The sequence below is a fragment of the Uloborus diversus genome, chromosome 6, assembly GCF_026930045.1.
Source record: "Uloborus diversus isolate 005 chromosome 6, Udiv.v.3.1, whole genome shotgun sequence".
In the NCBI taxonomy this organism is placed as follows: Eukaryota; Metazoa; Arthropoda; class Arachnida; order Araneae; family Uloboridae; genus Uloborus; species Uloborus diversus.
Window position 1 is genome coordinate 107,221,818 of NC_072736.1, and position 20,589 is coordinate 107,242,406.

At 35.6% G+C, this 20,589-nt stretch overlaps 1 protein-coding gene across 1 annotated transcript in view; it reads left to right on the forward strand.

Annotated features, from left to right (window-relative positions):
- The window catches only part of LOC129223932 (protein big brother-like), a 52,330-nt gene that overhangs the window by 22,119 nt on the left and 9,622 nt on the right, over window positions 1–20,589 (forward strand). The window contains exons 4-5 of the mRNA XM_054858312.1: window positions 15,410–15,526; window positions 19,091–19,204. Coding sequence (XP_054714287.1) covers window positions 15,410–15,526; window positions 19,091–19,204 — 231 coding nt within the window. The remainder of the gene's footprint in view (window positions 1–15,409; window positions 15,527–19,090; window positions 19,205–20,589) is intronic.

Consider the following 20,589-nt stretch of genomic DNA (forward strand, 5'->3'; position numbering starts at 1 on the left):
GACCAATCGAAACGTGCATCCTCAACATGAAAGTCGCCTTCTTCCCCACGATGAAGTTAAAAGCAGCAGCGCAAGAGGCCTTACAGGAGGTTACGAAAAATGTCTTCCAGGAGTGCTTCTAAAAGCTATACGAACGTTGGCAGAAGTGCATAGTCGTTAAAGGTGACTATTTTGTAGATAGATGTGCTTCAGCAATGTGAACTATTCGGGGTAAGGTTTTATAGAATTTGTCCTCGAACTTTTAGATCATACTACCTACATACGTATGAGTTTTCAACTTACTATTTCATAACGTTTTTGAGGGACGCAAGTTTACGCGCATGAAGACATCACAAGAGTATATGTATAAATATGGTGATCGTAAAATCGAAATGTAAGTCGAAATCTAATTTTTTTTTTTTTTTTTTTGTGTTTACAATTCCTTATTCGTAAAAAGGAAGTAAAGTGAAATGAATCAATGATACTTTAAATCCCTGACAATCTCATCAATTTATTTCTGTTTGATTTTTTTTCTTTTTCTTTTTTTTGCCATCGGTCAACGGCATCGGCCATCGGCCATCGGCCATTTGGAGGAAAACAATCGGCCATCGGCCATCGGCCATCTTTGAACAATCGGCCAACAATCGGCATCGGCCCATCGGCCAAAAAATGCCATCGTCGAGCCCTAAACAGCAGTGTCTCTCTCACTTGCTTGGGGGCTTAGCGCTGCAAATTGCGCAACTGTTTTGCAATGGAAAAAAATAAAATAAATCCGGTTCATTTGTAAGAAACATGTGGAGGAAGTGTGGATATTAAGGAAAAATTTGACTATATATAGAATACCGAGATTTCTCTTCCGTTAACTCGCATGTGCTGAATGTTGCTGTTTTGCAGTACCGTAAACTAATTATTTTCTGAAGCTCAGTAGTCATCAGTAATCAGCTTTGTTCGTTTAGTTATCTGCACTTGCAGTGAAAGAATCCTTGTTTTCGACTTGCAGAAATTTAGCAAGGAACTTATCAAAATTCTGTACCAATCAATTCGTTGCAAGAGGTTATGGCATCCGGGGCAAGTGGTCTTGTGCGCCCCATCCCTAAACCAGTGGTGTTCTCCATATATGCCGTATACTCTCAAACTTTCTTGAGACATATAGCGTATACCCTCAAGCTTCAAAAATGTTTATATTATTACAAGTATGTATCGCATACACATATTGTGCATAACTGATTACTGGGAGTATACCCTCAGAAAAATTGATGGGAACATCACTGCCCTAAACTGTTATTAAATAAGAAATATGCTCTGAACTGTTTGTTGTTGTACGTAAAAACAATGTTTCGTCTTCCAAATTCCACTACTTGCTGCTAGGGTTTCCAATCCCGAATTCCGCGGGATCCCGCATGATGTTTTGCGAGATTAATTCCGCGGAATTAAGAGCAAAATCCCCAAGATTTTCAATCCCGCAAAAATTTCCCATGCAAAGTTTTTCCAACATCTGTTGCTCATAAAAAGAATGTTTTCATAAGCAACATCTGAAGTTTCGAATCGCCTTCCTCCACTAGCGCAGCCAGAAATATCTTTTTGGAGGGGTTTTTTTTTTTTTTGGATGAATCATGGATGGGGTTTTGCGGTCAAAAATAATATCTTCTAGAGGAGTTTTTTTAATCAAAAATACCTTCTGGAATGAATTTTTTGATCAAAAATACTTTCTGAAGGGTTTTGTTTATAAATCATTACAGCCCTTTTAATGCACAAATTACTGTATTAGAATTTGCATTTTTGTTAAAACCAATGGCTCTGGGAGGGTGTTTTCACCCCCTGGGGTTTGCCAATTAAGAACACAATAAAAGTAGAGCACATTTCTCTGAGAACGAATTAGTATTCTCATCCAATGTTACACATACGTTCAGCGATTGAGAAAATGCGTAAAAATTATGAATGTTTTCGAAAACATTCACTAAAATTTGAAACCCAGAAAATTGTGCTTTGGAAAAAATTGAGAAGTGTATTCCATATTGCAAAACTCGCTGGAGTAGCCTGAATGCAATATGTTGGAACGCTTCTGTCTGAAACGCGTTTTCATCAAGCGTCATGTTTTTTGGCGTGAAACTCCTCTCCCGTTTGCGATGCTTTGCTAAGATGCGTTGGACTTTTTTAGGAAGGCACTTTTGCATACCAAACGATAGTTACTAATTGGGATGTGACTTTGTAGTATCCTACAATTCGTTTATTGGATTCGAAAAAACTACTTCTTCAAGGAACAAATGCAGTCCTTCCTAAGAAACATAATTTTTTCCTTTTGACATTAAAATCTAACTTTTAGAAGAATAAAGTCAACCCCGCTGGATTGGCTTCTCACACTCCCGAAATCCCGCGGGACTGAATTCGGCGCGGGATTGGAAAGCCTACTTGCTGCCCTTCCCGTGTGCTTCATAACCATTCATAACCTTTTCGATTCATAATCATTAACTGCAGGGAAACTTTCGCTTTATCAATAAAGCTGCGTGGTAAAAATATTCGACGCCTTTCATGCCCCCCCCCCCCACATGTTCTTGGTATTAATTATTGGAAGTATTTACTGCAAGATGAGACTAAGCCTAATGGACGCTATGTCATTCATACTGTGGCAGTTTTTTTTTTTTTTTTTTTAATTTTTAAGTTGATATCTGTTTTCTGTTTAGTTAGGAGGTTATTTATTGATAAGATGGCATATCCGATTATATGGAAAACTATGATGGCGCCCTCACATTGAGCGCCGACGCACAGTGTGGCATAGTGGGCAAAAATCCACCGAACTCGCGGGTTTTGAGCTAGAATCTTCTATTATGGCTCAAAATACGGTAAAATTCTTCGACTATTTCGTAGTGGTGCTAAAATTTTGAATTTCTCAATCCCCTAAGCCCCGCAGAGCTCAGAATGGACCCAAGTGGCGATTTTGAAAACTAAAAAGTATGACCATATTTTTTCCCTGATATGTGGCTCAATGCATAGTATAAATCGAGGAATTGGATAGTAAAACACAACTTTTTTGATCGCTGCCGGGTATTTAGAAATGCTTTTTCCCACCGTATAAGTGATTAAAAACATGATTTTTCAGGTTTTTCCGTTGAAAAAATGGGTTTTAACGGTCTTCAGATATCTCCTGCTCAAGAACAAATATATATTTTAATTCTAATCTACAAGTTTTCAATCATTTTTCAAAGTTCAAAAGGTAAAAACCTCCCTAAAACACCGAAAAATTGCTCAAAGTCCGAATTTCAGCTCGAGATCCTACCATAGTCCACGGGTATACATCTGTGTAATAGCGGCAAACAGCTTATTTTATAGGTATACATTAATGCGTATACATTTTGAGAATAAATCGTTTGCATTCGAATTAAGATCTTCACATTTAGAATTTCTGAATGCTTTTGATGTTTTTAAGAAAATTTAATGTATTAAAGAAACAGTTGAGCAAATGTGTAGACGCAAAATTAGTATGTTTGTCTGTTTCCTCGGAATAATCGTAATATTTGAATTGAAATAGGTAAATTCACTCTTTTACGTAAGTGTTTTTGTTGGAATTCTAACTTAAAATGTAAAAACACATGTTAAAATGTTAATGTGTTTTAAACTAAACAATTAATGCTCAGATGAACCCTTTTAGCCCCAGTTTTGTTCCTAACAACATCATTTATAAGTTATAATACAGCTAAATTTAGGGTAGGGATGAAAGGATTAATGAAATTATATGATTTTATTTCACTCTATTTAATTTACAAAACAAATATTTACAAATATATGTCCATTAGCTTTCACTTTAGAAGTATGAAAAACAGTTAAGACATGTTATTTTAACTTTATTATAAAATTTTATTGAATTTATATTGAAATTTATGTTGTTTTGTTAATTTTACACGCAGAAACTGTTTTTTAAAAAATGTAATTTACATAATTTGTTTAAATACTTATTTATGTAACAGAGAACAACGTTTTCTATTTTGCATACTTATGTAAAAGAGTGAACATACCTGCCATAATTCAAATATTCCGATTAATCCACGGAAACAGACAAACATACTAATATTGCGTCTTTGCTCAACTGTTACTTCAATACATTAAATTTTTTTAAAAACATCAAAAGCATTCGGAAATTCTAAATGTAAAGGTCTTAATTCGAACGCAGACGATTTATTCTCAAAATGTATACACATAAATGTATACATATAAAATAAGCTGTTTGCCCCTATTGCACAGATGTATTCCCGTGGACAATGGTAGGATCTCGATCTGAAATTTGGACTTGGAGCAATTTTTCGGTGTTTTAGGGAGGTTTTTACCTTTTGAACTTTGGAAAGTGAGTGAAAACTTGTAGATTAGAATTAAAATATATATTTGTTTTTGCGCGAGAGATGCGTGAAGACCGTTAAAACCCATTTTTTCAACGGAAAAAACCTGAAAAATCATGTTTTTAATCACTTATACGGTGGGAAAAAGCATTTCTAAATACCCGGCAGCGATCAAAAAAGTTGTGTTTTACTATCCAATTCCTCGATTTATACTATGCATTGAGCCACATATCAGGGAAAAAATATGGTCATACTTTTTAGTTTTCAAAATCGCGACTTGGATCCATTCTGAGCTCTGCGGGGCTTAAGGGATTAAGAAATTTAAAATTGTAGCACCACTACGAAATAGTCAAAGAGTTTTGCCGCATTTTGAGCCATAATAGAAGATCCTAGCTAAAAACCCGCGAGTTCGGTGGATTTTTGCCCATTATGCCACACTGTGCGACGGAGTGAAGTGGTCACTGGTCTCTTACACTCAAAGGCTCAGGTTTGATCTTGGGTCCAGCCGGTGGATTTTCAAGATGCGGAAAATCGACAGTGACCATGTCGTGTGATTTTGCGGCATGTAAAAGATCCCTCGAGTACTCATTTAGCTTGGAGTGCTCTTGGAAAAATTAAATTCCTAGTGCAGTTTCGCATCGAATAGATGCTTCCATCTGGTGGGGAAACTGGGTCTCAAAATGCTCTTGGTAATAACGTCCTCCGATAGTAGTGCTACAAGAAAGAATGGATCGCACTTGGTCTGCAAAAGGCAGTGCATTTAACGCTGTTCCATTACAAAGAAGAAAAAGAAAAAAGAAGACTCACATTGAGCATTTTGCAGTTCATGTAACTTTAGTTCAAGTTATTGATGAGCTGAAACAACGAGTCATTGCAGAAATACCCGCTAAAACGATGCAAAACACTTGTTGCGGAAATGAATTTCGGCTTGATATTTTGCATGCCAGATACGGAGCTTACATGGAACTTTAATAATGTTTAAACTTGTGTTGCAAAAACTGTTTTATGTTGTCTTTCCAATAAAAAATAAAGCATGTACGCATCCCAATTTGTTATTTTTTTCAACCAAGGAATGAGCTCAATACTTTTGGCCCACCTTGTATTTTCGAATAAACTGTGTTCTAATCAAGCAGGATAGAAGGTTCTTCTATCCTCCTTGGTTCTATCCAGGGTCTATTACTGAATACGCAGATTAGGTCATAGCCTAGGCTAGGACCCCACTCTTTAGAGGTTCCCAAACGGTCAAAATTGTTTCACTCAATGGCTAAAATTGTACAGTTAAAATTATACAGGGGGGTCCCAAAAAATTATTTGGCCTTGTCTAGAAATTGCTGTATTTATTTATTCTTGTTTTATGTAGCAAAATCAGTTGAAAAAGTTACATTTGGGTACATTTCGCTAAAAACCATCACAGTTTAATCTCCTTTCCGGTCATTGAATCCCAGAATACGACTGCTCGCTCAGCACATGGCTCCATTCCTATGGATTCCTCTTAGTTCCACCACTCGTCAGCGAGGGTCGCGCGCTTACGGATCTTCTGCAGTTGTTGCAACTAATGGGCTTTACTCAGTCCTCGCTCGAATGCCCTCGCTAATCACTTCGCACCTACCGAGGCTGAGTTGTATCCAGTGCCCTTTGCGGGGATCCCCTCCTCGACTTTGTAAATCCTGCATCAACACAAAGGAAGTTGATTCCATTAACGATTTTCCCCGCCTGTTCTGATCGGGGCTGTTGACGTTTTAATGAGAGGAAAAAGGTGTTTAGAGACTCATCTCGCAAAATTATCTGCTTAATAGAGACATTTATTTGTGGAACTGTTGTTTATTTCCTGAACTAATGCAAGCGGCAAAAATAATTGTTTCCTTTCATTAAAAAATGGTTTGTTCCCGTATTACAAATTTATTTCTTTTTTCTTTAATTTTAAGATATATCACTGGCAGGGTGCAGAGAGGGGATTTGAAGGCTTGGAGGGTTGACAACTACAACTCTTGATTTTATGCAGTTCTGTAGTCGACAACAAAAATTTGGGGGAACTCACCTTTAGATTTAGGTGGGATTCACCGATAGAAATAGTGGTTTGAAACCAATTTACTTTACACATTTGCATTATTTTTACAATAAAAATCAACTGTTAAACGGGGATGGTTTCCCCTCCCGTTTTCTATAACCACAGCACTGAATTTAAGCATATCGTTAGTCTTAGTACGTTAGCATTTTAGCATGTAATAACTTCATGACCAACCTCCCTCTCTTGACGAAATTTTGGCTTGTGCCCCCCCCCCTCAGGAGAAAATTCTGACTGCGCTATACCGCAATGCAATGTGACTTCTATTTTTTTTTATCGAGAAATGGAACGCTTCTATTGGACTGCATATAAGATGCTATAGTTGAGAAAAATCAATCACATTGTCGGTGAAAGTAATTGTCATTACCAAAGGACCACGTTCTTTTTGAGCAATCACATTGCTTATTGTTCTCACTTGACTGTTTTTTTTTTTTGATGTCCTATGATTTTATTTCCTCCCTGCCTCCCTTTGCAGTACCACCATCGACTGGCCCCTCCCGATGCCAGTCGATGTTCCTCTAGCGAAAACCGTCTCCAGGTTGCGTCCATATCCTACACACACACACACACACATACATACGTACCCACACACATACACAAACACACACATGCACAAACACACATACACAAACAAACACACACACATAAAAAACACACATACACAAACATTCACAAACACACACACACACACACACACACACACACACACTCGTGATTACGAAATACATAATTTGAATTCAAGGTGTCAATATTCAAATTAATTTTTTATTTATTTATTTATTTTTTCCTTTTTTTCATTTCTAAATAGCGTTCTCACATTCATCAAACAGTTCAGTACAGAACCACATCTTCTTACAGGATGAGATCGTTATTATCTCATTTCATAACATAGTTTTTAATATGCAACAATTTCCCACGCGGTAAAAATACGACGCGACAAGGTAAAAGTGAAAAATACTATCTAGAAAGGCTACACACATTTCAGATGTGATGGGTGTGGTTGCAGGTGAGAAGTGTGGGTTGCAACTCTGCCTCATAACTCTGCTTTCATACATTTAATGCGAATTGAGTTCTGATCAGTAAATCAAGTTCATGGTCGTGTTGCTGTCAATTTGCAGCACACATCGTACCCCTGCGTCCCGACAACAAAAGTGACGCATCAAAAGAAAAACAAACAACATTGGAGAAAATAAGGTTTTAAGTAATACTCCTTTTTTCCGATTCATTCCAATACTTCAATACGTGTAAAACTTTTATGCTGTTGGGAGGAGGTGGGGGTTTATAGTCTAAATTAATTTTAAAATGTGTTCTCTAAATTAGGAAATTTTAATGATTTATCACTATTGGGTATATCGTTCATACGGCATCACGCACTAGTTATGTAACCCGACGTTATTTTAATACAATTTTTTTTTTTTTCAAATTTTTGAGTTGTGTCACTTTCGTTTCTGTTATGGGTCATTTTCAGATACTAGTAAATTTTGGTTTTAAAAGAATAAATAAGTTTGATTTTTTTTCTGCATGAACTCCACATTTATTACAGGGTCCCCTTGATAGATCATGGTTCCTTTCCAGTTTTGTCTAAAGTTGGGGTAAAGTTTAACAACTGTGAAGGCTACGAATAGCCTAATCACCCCATACGTACACTGCCAGGTTAGCTTATTAGACCCCAAATATTATTAGGTTATACAGTTGAATCTATCTGTCTATTTTGAATTTCACGAGACACAGACAGACAGAAGAAAAATTCGAGGTATAGAGGTTTTGAGATGAGACACAAAGGTTTTGATAAAAGTTATCAAAATAAGCTATTGGAACAAAGAGTTAACAGATTCTCATTCATTGATACTGTTGATAACTTTACAGAATAATATGTTGGGATTACACATTTTACTAAATTCTAAATGCAATGATTATATCAATAGCAAATTTGTGCACATCTTAAAGGATGAAATTTGTATTTTAATAATTCGCGTTCAGAAATTTGTCGTTCAAGATTTTTATTTTTTCCTCTAACCAAATAATTTAAACCTTAGTCCTGGCGCTCTAACTAATGACTCTAAATCCAGAAAAATCAACAAAATTACTGTTCTCAATATCTCGAAAGTAAAACTCACAAAAGTTTCTCGCTATTCAACGACGACCGCTCCCTCCAGTTTCTGAGTGGATAGAAAATTTTCTCCTTGTAGATGTATAGTTTTCCTTCGTCTACATACAATTGTATTTCACAAAATCTGGAAGACGATATGCCTGTTGATATTAGAAAAAAAGGGGGGGGGGAGGGTTGTCTTCAAATTTTATTATTGATAACAATCACCGGGGATAGTATGCGAATAGGACTGAGAAGTTGGAACTTGAATTATTAAATGAAGGAATGTAAAAATAATAATAATAATAATAATAATAATAATATTTATATAAATGAGTACGGAAGTGAGTTAATAAATGATTGAATAAGTAAGCGAAAATGAACTATTTTACTCTGCCCCATCCACTAAGCCAGCATGCGCTTGAGTAATTTTACAAAATATTTAAAATAAAAATAAGCTTAAATATTAAATAAATAAATACTACATCGAGTATTAGTGGGTTTCAGTTAATATTTAAAATGTTAATAACCCTAATTTTATCACTTTATAGTAACAAAAATTTTTTTTGACTTACTGCAAAATATTACAAAATGAATATCAATTTTTGAAAATTGCTTATATTCTCATATTGCTCTGATCTTCAGAGATACCTTTTTCCTGATTATAATAGACTACATTATACTAAAGACTACTTAAAGTACTACATGATTAAAATATTATCAGATAGGTGGCGTTAAAAACAGAGTTAATATCTCACCTTTTCACTTCGCCCCACATTCCTCTACTTTCTATTTATTCTTCAAAGAGTCACAAAAGCAAATTTTAATTTTTTTAAGGGTTTGATTATTAACTCTTGCTGCTAGTACCCTTAAAATTTCTTTGGGCTTAGTCTTCAGAAACATGTGCTCTACTTATGCGATTTTCGCAGTTCTGCAGACTATTTTAGAAGCGGCTTTTAATAACATTAAACAAGAAGTTCCGTCTAGAACTAGACGAGCCTACTTTCCCGTATACCCATACTACTTTCTAGTACCTGATCAATATTCTCAAAAATAGCTAAAATCGCAAATTTTTTCAAACATATTTTTTTTTAATATTTTAAGCTGATTTCTAGGAATAAAATATTCCTTACTTTTCTTCAAAAAAACGAACAAATAAAATAGCAGCACCTTTTAAACAAAGCAGCTAATACACTTCTTTCCATTACAAATTTTTTTTAACAGCTTTCAAAACGAAAAAATAATAATAATAAGTTCATTAAAATAAATACATCTTATTAAAAAAATCGTTTCTTTTTCCCCTGTTGCCGAAAATAATTTTTTAAACGAATTAATGCACTTACCAAAATAATAATAAAAAAAAAACAATAAAATGTCAACTTAAAGAAATAATTTTCATTGTCAAAAAAAAAATCGTCTGCGCATATTTTTCGAGTTTATTCACCGAAAACTAAATACCTAAATTAAAACTTTAGCGTGAAAATAAAAACAAATCATATCAACAATAATTATTTCACAGTTAAAACCACAGCAGCGGAGTCGGAGTCGGAGTCAATCTCATTTTGGGATAAAAGAGTCGGAGTCGAATATCCAAGAATCGGAGTCAGTCATTTGTCCTCCGTGTATAAATGTTTGCCAAAGCTACGAAGTCAGAGTCGAAGTCGGGGAGTCGGAGTCCGATTAATTGTCGGGAACAGGAGTCAGAGTCGGGGTCAGGTGCCCCTAAATTCTCGGAGTCGGAGTCGGGAGTAGGTCCTCAAGAGCTATTTCCAACAAAGTTTGTTTGAAGTAAATTCGCCTTTAAGTTCGGAATCTATATTGACTTTCAGTTTCCCCTTAGGCGCTAATGTTAAGAGATTTGAACTGTTCAAAATTGAACGAAAACTTGTTCAAATCAAAAAGATATTTTCGATACATGTTTTTTATCAAAAGTTTTTCCCTACAAAGTTTGTTTAAAGTCACTTCGCTTCTAAGTTCAAGATTTATTTTTGATTTGAATTTCCCCGTAGGCGCTAATGTTAAGTTTTTTTGAACTGTTCAAAATTGAACGAAAAATTGTTCAAATCAAAAAATGAATTATGGGAATGAGATGTCCTCGCCGAGATCTTTCTAACAAAAAAAAATTTGTTCGAATCGGACTATTCATTCAAAAGTTATTAGGGGGGGACAGACAGACAGACCGACAGACAGACCGACAGACAGACCGACAGACAGACAGACCGACAGACAGACAGACAGACAGACCGACAGACATTTTTCCCCATCTCAATACCCTACTTTCCAATTTTTAATTTTTCAATATTTATCTAACTATTTTATTTATTTTTGACTTTTTTTTTGTTTTTCGGAATATTTTTAAGATGTATTAAGCCTTCTTTCATGCTTTTTTCTTCTTTCTCTGATTTTTACTGGGAAAGTAGGCTAAAAAGCGGAATTTTGAAAGTTTGGAAAATGTGCTATATGAAACTCGGGTGTACCAACTATGTTAATGTATATCCAGGGCTGTCGTTGGAAAAAGAAAATATTTAGAGCAACTTTTTATGGGATAGATGTCATACTTGACGGATTTTTGAATAAACTGGATAACAGAAACCAGTTTAAAAACCTTAAGCCAATTGTGATTTAAAAAGCAATTTTTTTAAAGGGTGAGTTTGTTCGAAACCAATCCACACAAAACTTGCAAAAAATTTACAGTAATAAAATACCCCCCCTCCCCCGCAACTGCAGCACTGTATACATTATAGATTTATATTTATATGTAATGTGTTCTCAGCACCGCTCTTAACATTTAAACACCTTTTTTTTTAAAATTGACAGTAGATCTGTTTTACAGTTTATCATACCATCTATTAAATAGTTAAATTAATTGCCTTGTTTTTAATCAACTATGTATAAAATATGACTACATTTATTCGTTAAAACTTTTAGCTTTTTAAATATAATTTTATCGTGATAATTGATTTAATTATTTTATTTTATTTCACAAATGCTGTGTCAGTTGACCATTAGGTCATTAGACCATACGGACTATCCAATATCTCTCGGCAACACACTTAAAATTAATTAACGCGGAGCTACCGTTCAGATGAGCAGCGTCCATGACTTGTCTTGAGTTACATAATGCAGATCGGAGAATCCGTCAGGTGAAAACGGTACAAATAGGCATTGAGACAATCGTGATCGTATCCAGTTAAAAGTCTGAAAACAGCCACAGCAGCAGCTTTAGGAGAATTCGAGATGCGGTGGGACGTCTCGCACAGTTTTCTCCTGGGTTTACTCTCAGCAGCCCGGGAAACATGACAAAACGCATTTCTGTAAATTCTTTTGATCTACAATGTAGTAGAGAGGAGGGGCAAAGGCTTCAAAAAACCTTTGGAGAAAACAAGTTTCTTTTTTTTGACCAATATGTCAGCCTTCTTATTTCCTGGCAGACCACAGTGGGATGGTACTCACTGAAAAGCTACCATTTTCCCAATACCCCTCAGGAGTTTTTTTGCAGCTTACGAGAACCCTTAATATCTTGGCAATTACTAGACAGAGCCTGTAAAGCACGGGTTGAGTCTGAAAGTACTACTGCTTTTTGGAAAGGATGCAGATGAGAATCAAGTTGTTGTAAGGCCACATGAATGGCTTCGAGTTCTTCATCGAACTGGCTTGTGAAAGGTCCAACATGTTGGTACCCCATCGCAATTTGTACTCCTTCCTCCAGGAAATTGTTTTCTCCTTTTTAATTTAGTGTTTGTGTCGTGAAAATGTGATTCTGTCCTTTTCTTGTTTATCATGGTGAATTGTCCAACTATTGTTTTTTCCATTCTTTCTGAATTCATACGTAGTTTAAATGCTTTTAATGTTTACATGTTTTATACTACTTATTTTAAACTACTGAATTTTTATACCTTTTACCTCAAAACACATTTACTTTTACAATATCACGACTTTATATAAATAATGTGAAACAGAAAACGCTTGGCGTAGTATAGCCCTCAAGGGCTCTTGCGCCATTAAAACTAAACCAACCAATCCAACATGCTGATAAAAAGAAAATTGATTTAATTATGCATTGATAACTTAGTTGATTTAATTATGCATTGATACATTTATCTATACTTCTGCATAGTTGAAGAATTACATTAAAAAAAAACATGAAAAATAGACTACAAAGACATTTTGTTTCTAAAAAGATTGATAATGAAGGATTTAATTTCGAAACAAGAACTAAGTTCAGCCTTGAAAAAGCGACAGCAACAAGAGCTTTATTGTAATCATAAAAGAGTTGATGAGCGGAGGAATTTAACTTCAAGTTCCTCAAAGGAACGATAGCCTGAAAAGTTTGAGGAAGACTGCTTTAAATGTTACCGTGATCATTGTGACTCAGAAACAAGGTAGTTTAAAATTGAAAGGATAATAGGTAGTCATTTACACCTACAGCAGCACAATTAGATACGCTAATCTGTCGCAGCAGACGCACGGCGGCCATTCCTTTGTTCTTAAAATAATGCATATGATTTTCAGCTTTCGTCTTGTCAGCCGTAACGCTCGAACAGCTCAAAAAAAAAAAAAAAAAAAAAAGACTACGGTACATGTTTGATAAAGATGAAGTGATTGGACATAAATCCGGAACATTGCGGGAGAAGGGGATATTTATTCTCCATGTGTTACTATATCAGGGCCGGATTCACCTGTAAACTAAACAAGCTATATCTTAAGGCCTCCGTTTTGTTGGGGGCCCCGAACTCCCGAAAAATTGCAAGATTCGTTCCTTTAAAAAAAAAGTGCATAAGAAAAAAAAAGTGCATGAAAAAATATATTTCCTTTTCAAGTACTTGAAAACCTTGAAAATATAGACAAGTGTGGCTACAAACTTTAAATTTTTAAATTTCTAACTATTGGGAGAAGGGAGGGGGGGAAGAATGCCAAAATATGTCAAAGTCAGCTCTTTGCTACATTCTGCATTAAAAGTGTAAAAAATCATGGTTCACAAGTTTCTGTAACATATTACTAAAGATACATTTTTGACACTGACATGTTTAATTTCTTGCCATTTATTTATTACCGATACACTATTTTGGATATCCTTCTGTTATTGCTTGCTTTTATCTTACTTCTACTGCATATTGTAAATCTGTTTAGCCCGAATGAATGAAAGAATATATATATATATATTCATTCGGGCTAAACAGATTGACAATATGCAGTAGATATATTTTAAGTTTATGTCTATATATATATTTTAAGTTTAAGAGAAATATATATATATATATATATATATATATATATATATATATATATATATATATATATATATATATATATATATATATATATATATATATATATATGTACATGTATATTTTTTTTCTTTTAAACTTAAAATATCTGTTTCTTACAAAGTTAGAATAATACTGTAACACGATACAATCAAGTACTAAAATTAAAATGTGATGAGACTGGAAAGAGCAAAAGGAGTGCCTTAAATAATTTTAATTGTTCTAGTCCTTAAAAATAATTGGATAAGTCTTTGAAACTTTCTAAGCAAAGTGTGCTTCAATTTTATTTCATATATCAAGTGAGTATAAATTATGAATTATCCAAATCGGTAGTATGTTACTCTCTTGTTACCTATTTTCTAAATTTATATACCATTTCTTTAAAAGCATTTTTTACTGTTGATCATTTTACGTTTGAAATTCATTGTTGTATTTGTCCGTGGGTTGGAGCGGTGATCAAAAATTAATTGTGTACCGAAAGCTGATGCGAGCAAGTAACAATGCATTATCTTTTCTCCCCCCTCGCTCTTTTTCTTTGTCGACTGCTGCCATTGATTTGTCGAACCAAAAACAATGATTATTGTGTATTATTTCAATTTGCAAAAGAGTACAGCTTTACAAAAGTTTTGTGTGCATATTGTTTTCATCGCGTGTTTTAATTGTTGAAACTTCTGTTCTTTTAATTCATGATATTATGTTATGAGAAAATATTTCATGTAAAGAATAATAACATTTTCCTTTCTCACTTGTTCTAAACCTTAATGAAATCTTTTGTTCTTGTGATTGATGATATTGTACAGAAATTGAATAGCAAATTTCCAAAAGGGCCTATTTTGAGAATTCTTCAAATTTAACTTTTTCGTTTTTTTTTGTCCGTATACAATTTAATCTAGGTTTTTTTTTTTGAACAATCACGATTGCTTATTGCTTTCATTTAACTGTTTTGATGTGCTATCATTTTATTTTCCCTCCAATACCTTGGTCGACGGTGATGCTCCTATAGCGAAAACCGTCTCCAGGTTGCGTTCATATCCTACATACACGCGCATACACACACACACACACACACATACATACACCTACACACATACACACACACTCATACAAACAGACACCTACATATACACACACACCTACACACAACTACCCACACACTCATGCCTGCACACAGACACAAACACATATGCCTACACACATACACATCCCCCTACCACAAACACTCATACACACAACTACCCACACACCCATACCTGCACACAGACACAAACACAAACGCCTACATACACACACACACTCGTGATTGCGAAAAACATAATTTGAATTCCAGATGTCAAAATTCAAATTTTTTTTTTTTTTTTTTGAGCGAAAAACGAATGAGATTCGGTAATAAATTTCGAAAAGTTTCTATTTCACCAAGATAGGCCTTCTTGAAGATTTCTGAAGATTCTCGAAGATTTTTTGAAGGCTTTTGATGTCTTCTATGCAGGCATTCTGCAGTGGCTGACAGATGAGGCATCATCGATGGACGTCGCAGATGATTTTTAATGAAAACATCATGGCGGGGGGGGGGGGGCATATTTTTGTGTGATAATGCAGTCACAATGCATAACAATATATCGAAATGTTTTAATAGAGTGGTATTTGTACTAAAACTTTTACTAAAACTATGTTGTATTCTTAGGTATTTTTAAAAAGTAGCTTTATCATGAACGGTGTTTGCGTAAGGTGGTGTGGTTCTTTAGATCTGGAACGGCTGGATGGAATAGGCTGCTTGGAATTCGACGAGGAATTCGCACAAGTAAGACCATTGCACAATTTGTGATAATTCAGAAAAGGTACTATTTTAGATTCTGTGACACTCTTCGAATCAATGTTTCTGAATGATTTGAATAGGATGATTGGTTCAAGTTTTTGTTTTTGATTGTGTGATTTCTAAAAACGAATGCAGGATTAAGTCAGGCATAATTCTACTGATCTGTTTCTTTCCACAATAAATCGGCAGAAACAACTGGAAAAAAAATGATTTAATGTGTTTAATAATGTATAAAAGTCAACATTAATTTGATGCATTATTCAGTTTGCACAAATTTCAGTCTGTCTTTTCAGGTTTTTATTCTCACTAAAGCAATCATCTTTACTAATCTTTACTAATAATAAACCTGAATGTCTGGATCTCTGTCCGGATCACTGTCTGGGTGTCTGTGACGCGCATAGCGCCTAAGACCGTTCGGCCGATTTTTATTAAATTTGGCACAAAATTAGTTTGTAGCATGGGGGCGTGCACCTCGAAGCGATTTTTCGAAAATTCGCTGTGGTTTCTATTCCAATTTTAAGAACATTTTATCGAGCAAATTATCAGAACATGGACGAGTAAATCAATAAAACGTGGATGAGCAAATTACCATAACGTGGACGAGCAAATCACCGTAACACGGGCGAGCAAATTAACATAGCAAATTGGCGAGATATTCATCATCCATTATCTGTAAATATAGAGGCGAACCAAATGATCTATTAATTTTCTACTACGGGCAAATCCGTGCGGGTACCACTAGTAAAATAATAAATTTATCTATGCAGTAAGTAATACAAGGTTACTCCAAATGGTTAATTCTTTTCGAAACGCTAGACGTATGCATATATCCAAAAGTATTGCACGTACATTGATGTATAGGGTGTCTGAAAAGTCCTTGACACACTTTAAAAATTCATAGAAAAGCAAAAAAAAATGCCGTTTCAACGTTCAAGAAAAAAGTAATTATATATGAGGCAGTGAGAAGCAAAGGGATGTAAATGGCAAAATTAAAAATTTGGAGATAACTAGTACAAATGGTAGATGAACCTCTCCTCTGTCTTGAGGTAAGAGATAGTACTAATAGCCCTGGTATGTGCTGTTATGCAGCAGAATAGGGAAGTTTTCGATTTTTCAATTTTATTTTTATATGATAGAGTAACATGTATGAACAACATAGGTGAAAAAAAATTTTGCGATACGTTAAGTAGTTTTTTTTAAATTAATTTTTAAAGTTCAAACTCTTGTGACGTCAAATGGCATAGGAAGTGACGTCATCCCCTCTTTCGATAGGGGAGAAGCGAAGGTCACGCATTCGACTTCGAAAACGAAACGTAAAAGGCTTTCTCCTCGCATTTAACTCCTCGCGTTTCTGGAACATTAAACCTCTCATCCTCTCGAAAATATTCCAATATCTCATTGGTGTTACTTGAGGAAGATTATTCAGATTGTGCTTTAACGAATCCGGCCTCCATAGTGTGTTCAAAAGAATTATTGAATTTCTAAAAAATAAAAATATCAGCGCGTTCAAAATGTTCCTAGCGAAAACAATGGATCTTCGGCGGAAGGCTGCCCATTTGCGCCCTGTGACGTAGGCTCGTGACGTTTCAGAAGCGCGCACTTTTGCGCGCGGATTTTTAAAAATTCATTAAAAATCAACCATCCCTTTGTTTCTCACTGCCTCGTATGTTATTTATTTTAACTGCTGCATCGTCACAGTAAGAAAAACAAATTCTTTCTGTGACGTCACAGCAAGCTATAATATTTTTCTTTGTTAGTGTTTTTCTTTTTTTTTACAATGTCATAGAAAATTCTAGAACCTATAAAGTATTATAATGCAAATCACACATTGATACGAGAATTTGTTGCTTTTCAATGAATTTTTATAATCTGTCAAGGATTTTTCAAACACCCTGAATGAAAATGACCATGGACACATCAAGATTGGAAATTGTGGTGGCTATACAAATGCAGTATTTTTAAAATGGCGACAAAACAAGATAAGCTATGTTTTTTTTTATGTGTGAGTACGTCCTGGTATCGTCCAGCGTCGTCCTGGTATAACGTCATCAACGGCAGGTGGAAGCTTTGAGTTCTACGATTTTGGTAGTAGGGGTTCTTAAAGAAAGTGATTAATGTGCCAACAAAGTATTGCAATAACAGATGAACTTCACGCATATTGTAACACACACACACAAAGTTTTTCCTGTTTTGTCGCCATATTGAAAATACTGCATTCGTGTTATGACCTGGTTAACACAATTCCTAATCTTGGTGATTTTATGGTTATTTTCATGTGTTACACATCGTTGTTCATGCAATAGTTTTGGAAATACAGTAAAACCTGTCTACAACAATACTGTTGGGATCAAAAAAAAAAAAAAGAAAAATCGTAATAGACATGTTATCGTTATAGACAGTTTGATTATTCATGCTGACATTTGCTGGGGCCAAAAAAAAAAAAAAAAAAAAAAAAAAATTGTTATAGACTGGTTATCGTTATAGACAGTATCGTTATGCACAGGTTTCACTGTATAGCGTTTTGAAAATGAATGAACCACTAGTGGTACTGAAAAATAAGAGACACTGTTAAAAAACTGTAACGTAATAAAGTTATTTATCTTAAAGAGGGGGGGGGGGAACATATTCTGAATGAATTCATTAAAACATATTTGTTATGAAAAGAGTCTTAAGATATGAATAAAAGAATATTCACTACACCGTATCTATCGCATCTTAAGGTCCTCAGGTAAGCGACACGACAGCGCTTTACCTGAGGTCCATTTGTCACATGAAACAATGAATCATGTGATTTGATATGTACCAATCACAAAATGAATAAACTAACGCCAAGCCACAGCAAAATGAAATTAATCTACAATTTCCGTTGCTCAATAACTTGAAAGTCATCCTGAGCATCGCATAAAACGCAACATTTTCATCCGCATAAAATACAACGCATTACAGTTTCAGTTTAATCCTCATATAAATAATAGCCAATGATCGAGTAAACCGTGTGTTTCTACAATGAAACTCGCGCCACGGCATGATCATTTGATAATGTGTTTTGGTAATGTTTAAGATGCAGAGACAGGCCTTATTGCGACAAGGCTGAACTCGATCCGGTAACTTAACTGTTTTACTGGTAAGACTGTGTCATTTTAGGGGAATGAAGAAACGTAAAAGCGGTCAACTATGAACGCTACCTACTGGAGTTAAGGGTTAATCCACTGGAGTTAGGGTTAACCATCAAAATATCACCATCAGGCAATGGCTTCGTTTAAATGTAGAAACAATTTTCACCCGTCATACCTTGATGGGCGACTTTCTGGTTTGAAATAGTGCTGAAGGAAAGTTGAAAATGAGCGTTTTAATCCGCATTCGAATCTGAACGTTTGTTGAGTTCAATCGAAACTCGTGCCAATGGTTAAGTTACGTGCAAGCCTACAACTGATTTATTGGTAAAGGTTCAGTAACTGAAGAGCTTTTAAATACAAAACTGTAATGTATTTTTACATGCTTGTTTGTTTAAAAAATCATTTACAAGAATTTGTCTTTTTTTGTTTTCAGAAAGAAGATGTCCGTCTTCAACAACAAATTGAAACATATAACAAAAGAATTCGAGATTTTGAGAGCAAACACAGGGCGTTTCGGCCACCTCGGTTTCATCGTCCAAGGAACGAGGTACTTGTTATTATGTTATTTATTGTTTCGTACTTTCTAAAAAAAATATATTGTGTGTTGTAAAGCCACACGATATAAATGAAACTTTTATCTTTTCTTTTTTATACATTACATTCTGAACTGTCACTTCACATGCACGTTTTCTCTCACTCCACGCTCTTAATTCTTCTGCACCTGGCTTAGGCATATTCATAACACAATTGTGCATTTTAAATGAAGAAAATACATTGATGTGCAAAAATTAACGACGAGACGGTTTTTTCAATAAAACTTTGTACAAAAGCTTTCCAAATCAACACATTTAATACCGTAAGATCCAAAATACGTAAGGACATGTGTAATGTAAGCAATACTTACTAAAAGAGAAATCCGAGGGATAAAAAGAAGCTTTATTGGAAAAGTAGCATTGAGCGTAATGCGACAGAAGGCCGAAACATCCCTATGATGGGTGTCCAGCAAGAAACACCCGGTCTTTAGTAGGGGATCTTAGGGGATCTTTGATATGATCTCCCCCGACTGCTAGGCAGGTTTCACAGCGTCTGCCCATGCTGAGAATGAGGGTGTCAATGAGTTGTTGAGGCATTGCTGCCCATTCGTCTTGCAGCGCCAATCGAAGCTCCCGAATCGCTACTGGTGGTAAGGTACGAGCTGCCAAGCGTCTGCCTAGAAAATCCCATACATGCTCGATGGGATTGAGATCCGGAGATCGTGCCGGTCAATCCATACGTTCAATATCCTTACTCTCTAAGAGCTGTTCGGCAGCTACTGTGCGATGACATGGTGCATTGTTGTCCATGACAACTAACTGCGGACCCATAGCGCCTCTAAAAAGACGCACATATGGAAGAAGAATCTCGTTAAAATAACGGGTCCTGTTGACTTAACCTGCCTCGAAGATGTGAAGGTCTGTACGACTACCAAGCATGATGCCTCCCCAAACGAGAACACCGCGACCTCCATACCTGTCCATTTCAATGATGTTCGAGTGATGATTGCGGCTTCCCCGCTCTCTCCAGATGAGCATGCGATGAGAATCGCTACTCAGACTGAATCTGCTCTCATCTGTAAAGAGTACTCGTCCCCATTCATCGTCTCTCCAATTCTGGTGTTCCCGGCGCCACAGAGAACGCTTTCTCCGATGGACAGGCGTTAGAGGTACACACCGTATAGGGCGTCGTGCAAATAGACCACCAACGTGCAGTCTTCTGGCCACGGTGAAACGCGATATCGGTCGTCCAGTCGCCTGTGTCGTGTGTCTAGCGATTTCTCCCGCTGTCTGCCGCCAGTTTCTTCTGGCCTGTAAGACAATATACCGGTCATCTGCTGGTGTGGTTCCTCGTGGACGACCACTACTGAACCCCCGCATAGCTGTTCCTGTAGTTTGA